General features: G+C 38.5%; 1 protein-coding gene across 1 annotated transcript in view; it reads left to right on the top strand.

Annotated features, from left to right (window-relative positions):
• The first annotated feature begins 963 nt into the window (after positions 1 to 963).
• LOC107674553 (bcl-2-like protein 15) overlaps positions 964 to 5295 on the top strand; it is a 5778-nt gene continuing 1446 nt past the window's right edge. Inside the window, exons 1-3 of the mRNA XM_016468556.1 lie at positions 964 to 1089; positions 1666 to 1781; positions 2128 to 2346. Of these exons, the coding sequence (XP_016324042.1) occupies positions 987 to 1089; positions 1666 to 1781; positions 2128 to 2346 (438 nt within the window). The 5' untranslated portion in view covers positions 964 to 986. The remainder of the gene's footprint in view (positions 1090 to 1665; positions 1782 to 2127; positions 2347 to 5295) is intronic.

The following is a 5295-nucleotide window of genomic DNA, read 5'->3' on the forward strand; positions in this document are numbered from 1 at the left end:
TAACCACTGATTTCTAGTCGTGTCCATTTTTGGAAGGCCAAACAAAGTAGTTTCGCTTTCACAACGAAACACAGCGTCACACATGGCGGCCTACAGTGAGCAGAGGCCGGGGGCTAGCGTTAGGAAAGGCCGGCGGATTCGATGAAGGAGGCTTACGGCAACCACATGTGACGACCCCGGGCTGGACTCCGCTTCGTCCACGGTGAAAGCCGATCCGGCGATCCACAGCGCAAAGTTGTAGTATTTCCTCAGCAACCAGCACGGATCAGCTCCAGGCATGACGAAGCAGATATCGTCCTCTTTTGGAAGACCAAACAAAGTAGTTTCGCTTTCACAACGAATCACAGCACCTTCACGACATGGCGGCAGCGTTTGACTCCACGACTTTAGTCTTTGCAAGAGCTTGTAACACTCCAAAGAGAAAGGAAAAATTGAAATTGCATCATATGACCCTTTTAATGGTAATGTATTATGGTTTCAACAAAAATATTAAGCAGTAAAAACTGTTTTCAAACATTGATAATAAGAAGAAATGTTTCTTGAGCTCCAAATCAGCATATTAGAATGATTTCTGAAGGATCACGTGACACTGAAGACTGGAGTAACTGAAAATTCAGAGTTTCCATCACAAGAATAAATTACATTTTAATATATATTAAAAATGATAAAAGTTTTTTTTTTCATTTTGCTGTTTTACTGTATTTCTAATCAAATAATAGAACATTAAAATCCAACTTTTCATCAACTCACAACCCCCAGTTTGGGAAACCCTGTTGTATGGTATAGAAAATATAAGTTAAATTAAATAAATGTCACTATAACAAGGAAGGAAACAGCTGCTTTATGCGATTTGAGGAATGTGTACATTTCAGTCCCATTCGTTTGAGCTTTGTCTCAAGGACACGCCCACAATATGAATATCCATACAGGCACCACCCAGTGGAACCATCAAAGGAACTGAATATACTGTAACACCGGTAAACGCGATGGCGGCAGCTGGCATTCAGAAACAAACATTCCACGTTATACATTGCCTATTACAAAATGAACGAGATATTGATATGGTGGAGACTGATGGTCCTGAAGATGGTAAGTGTTCGACTTTGATTTCTATGCATTATTCGAGTCATTCTACGAAAAGGCGTTTCCTCTTTTGAACATACGTGTAAACAATGACTTGCTCACACCTTGCATAGCTGACCTTATTTTTGAAACACATCAATTTTAGATTTAATAATCAAAACTCAAATAAAATGCACATAAGGCAGTTTTTATATCAACCTCTTAAAGTTCGTTGTTTAAATATACATATTTAAACGTCATAATATGTTTTCCTGACATTGTTTTCTACATACAATAAATATCACTAACAGGTTAAGTAAAAATATAATGAATATATAATATAGTACATGTATTTATTAAAATCTAACGTTATGTGACATTGTTTACAAGCTGATTTATTGATGTTGTACACAGTTGAAACACTGATTTAGCGATGTAAACACCTTATTAAAATGATGTAAAAAAATTTTTTTACACAATTTAAAAAAATTGCTATTATGACAACATCCTTAAATGTTTTCTGTCTTGTCATGTAAGTGCACAATAACCAGATACATTATTTTAAGTCTATCATAAATTAAATCTTAGCTACTTGTTCTGCAGAGAACTCATTTGACCCTGTAAAAATAGCCTCTAAGCTCAGGGAACTGGGTGACGAGTATGATGAGAAAGTGATCCAGCCACTGATGAAGAATGTACAGAGAGCTGCAGCCGATCAGGTGAGTCCAAATGGTCTTTCTTCAGACACTGATCAACTAATCTGAAGAATGTTTGTATCACTTTGTGAACATTGGATATTTTATCAGTGTAACTTTGTTCCTGGTTCACTCATAATTACAGGCAATAACTGTAGGCTGCTGTAAAGCAGTGCAGTTGATATCTTCACGTTTCGTTTTCTTCCCTGAACCTAGTAAAAGTTAAACTTCTTGAGCAGCCTCAAAAAGTATGCAGTATTTCCTGTTGGCTGATAGCTAAGCCTTTTTGCTTTAATTGCTTGGCAACCACATGTTTTAACCACATGTTTGACATTTGGCATCTGTAGCCTCTGACGTGTCTGTCCTCTAGGTGGTGACTGTGTTTAGTGATAGCGTGGACAGCCTGTGTAAGATGTGGGTTGTGGATAGAGCAGAAGTGGCCTCAGAGAAGCAGCTCCTCAAGGCTGCCATCACACTGGGACTCTTTATGAAGAAAAACTGCCCTGCCATGATGAATGTAGTTGAGGTCGCTATGATGGGATTCGTAAACAACCGTCTAACAAACTGGATTGCAGAGCAAGGGGGCTGGGTAAGAATACTTTTTATCAAATTTGCTTTAACCACTTCCTTTATGTAGTCCAAGACCAAGAGGCTTGGGTACGTCTTCAGAAGGATTCGTCTGCTCACATAGAGGTCACTTTCAAACCAAGCAGCTTTTCTAATGGTCAACGTGGCAAATTCATGTGACCAACTTGAACATGAGTGAAATCTGCACGGGGAACTTTTTGCCCTCATGCGAAACTCCCATTCACACTGATTACTATTGAAATGAATGGAATTTCGCAGAGCAATGGTAAATGTGACCCCATATTAAAAGTCTGGGAATTTTAGTCTCATTTTAGTCAATTAAAACTTATTCACATTTTAGTCTTGCAGGATAATGGTTAGACCGTCATAATTATTTTGCTCAAAATTATAATCATGAATGCTTAACGTGATTGTTGTCCTTTGAGAAATTACATCAGAATTAATGCACTTTCACATATAACCATACACATGGTTACTTTACCTTATCTAGTTTCTCGAATGTATTATATGATCATAAATATAAACACACTCTCTACTTTCTGAAAACTCTGGTAAAACTCAAAATTTTCTTTCAAAAGCTACGGCAGTGTCATTCCTAATATTCATGCCTATAATTTCAAATTATATTCATGTCTTTCTATCAAAACAACAACAAAAAAGACTTTACAAAAGAATATAGAGAAACTTATAGAGCACTTTTATGTTTTAATCTACATTTTAGTCCTGTCTTTTCTTGTCAATGATATTGCATGTTGTTATAGTCACAGTTAGTGTTTAATGATATCAGCATGATCTCGTCTTTGTCTCATCTTAGCCATCATCAACAAATATTTTTCATCAGAGTTTTCATTGAGGAAATTAACTCTAAGCCAAAGCATCTGAAGCAGGGGTGTACAGGCCTGTCCCTGGAGGGCCACCTTCCTGCAGAGTTTAGATCTAGCTCCAGTTGGAGCTAAACTCTGTAGGAAAGTGTCTCTCCTGGACCAGAATTGGACATCCCTGATCTAAAGACAGCTCCAGCAGATCTAGTCCTCGTAACAGTACCCGTAACATTAACCCTAAATGGTTTAAGCAGCACTTGGTTATGTGAACTAGAGACATGTCAACATTTACACATGGTTTGACTCCAAGTAGGAAGATCCGAGACTGGCATAACCCAGTCACTGAAAACTACTAAATCTAGTCAGTACAACCAATGCGGTCAAGTTTAACTCAAACGCCCAATACAATCGACCTCAGTCAGGTTAGACACCATATTGAATTTAACACAGCTGTGATGGATAGACTCAAAGGTATAGTTCACCCAAAAATGAAAATTTCAAAGGACGCATCTGTTTAGCAGATCAAATTGTACCTATGCTAATATGATGCTTCAAACACACTTAGCTCAGAAGTTTACGATATATAAATCCATCACGCGCTGGTGGTCTGGTTTCATCTGTAGACGGAAACTGCCTGAATTTGACCATGAAAACTCTTTGTTTAATATTTTTTAAAACTACATATTTACAGTTATAGTGAAATAAGACGTTTGTTATTATTATTGTTTAATAAATTACATCCATTTGGAAAATTACCAACTTCTCATTGGGTGGGCTACAGTTGAAAGTGTGTGGGCCCATGCCCACCTGTAGCCTCACCACTGGTTGAACCACTGATGCCACATGGACTATTTTAACGATGTCCTTACTACCTTTCTGGGCCTTGAATGTGTCAGTTGCGTTGCTGTCTATGCAGGGTCAGCAAGCTCTCAGATTTCATCAAAAATATTTCCGAAGACTCGTTCAATATCAAAAATAGTTCCGTAGATGAACGAAAGTCTCACGGGTCTGTGTGCTTCGGGTCATTGTCCTGTTGGAAGGTAAACCTTCTGCCCAGTCTGAGGTTCTGAATGCTCTGGACTGGGTTTTCATTAAGGTTATCTCTATATTTTGCTGCATTGAGCTTTCCTTCTACTCTGACGAGTCCCTCAGTCCCTGCCACTGAAAAACAGCCCCACAGCATGAGGCTGCTACCAGCACACTTTACTGTTGGGATGCTACTCTGCAGGTGATGAGCAGTGCCTGGTTTCCTTCAAACATGATGCTTGGAATTGAGGTTCATCAGACCAGAGACTCTTGTTTCTCACAATCTGAGGGTTCTTTAGCTGCTTTTTTGCAAATTCCAAGTGTGTTTTCTTATTTCTTCACTAAGGAGAGGATTGAGTTTGGCCACACCGCCATAAAGACCAGATCGGTGGAGTGTTGCAGTGATGTTTGTCCTTCTGTAGGTTTCTCCTATCTCCACATATGATCATGGAGCTCAACTAGAGTGGCCATCAGGTTATTGGTCACCAGTCTAACCAAAGCCCTTCTCCATCGATTGCTCCGTTTGGCCAGGAGGCTGTCAGCTCTAGGAAGAGTCCTGGTTGTTTCAAATTTCGTCCACTAAGAGTAATGGAGACTACATGCTTCTGCGAACCTTCAATGCAGCAGAATTTTTTCTGAACTCTTCCCCAGATGTGTGACTTGAGGCAATCCTGTTTTTGAGCTCTTCAGGCAGTTCTTTTGACCTCAGGGCTTGGTTTTTACTCTATGCATTTTCAGCTGTTTGACCTTTTATTGAGAGGTGTGTGCCTTTTCAAATCATATCCATTCATTTGAATTTGCCACAGGTTAACTCCACTTTAAGTGTAGTAACATCTACAAGCGAGATCTTTACAATCTTTCAACTGTCCCAGATAAGGGTATGAATACTTATGCAATCATTTAAGTTGAATCATTTTGAATCATTTAAGTTTTTTTTTTATTTTTAACAAATTTGCAAAGATGTTAAAAACCTGTTTTGGTGTGGTGTGGAGTGTAGATTGATGTGGGAAAAAAAGTAATTTAAAGCATTTTAACATAAGGCAGCAACATAAAATGTAAAAAAAAAAAATGAAGGGGTATGAATACTTTCACAAGGCACTGTA

Source organism: Sinocyclocheilus anshuiensis, unplaced genomic scaffold (genome assembly GCF_001515605.1).
Source record: "Sinocyclocheilus anshuiensis isolate Anshui unplaced genomic scaffold, SAMN03320099.WGS_v1.1 scaffold572, whole genome shotgun sequence".
Taxonomy (NCBI): Eukaryota; Metazoa; Chordata; class Actinopteri; order Cypriniformes; family Cyprinidae; genus Sinocyclocheilus; species Sinocyclocheilus anshuiensis.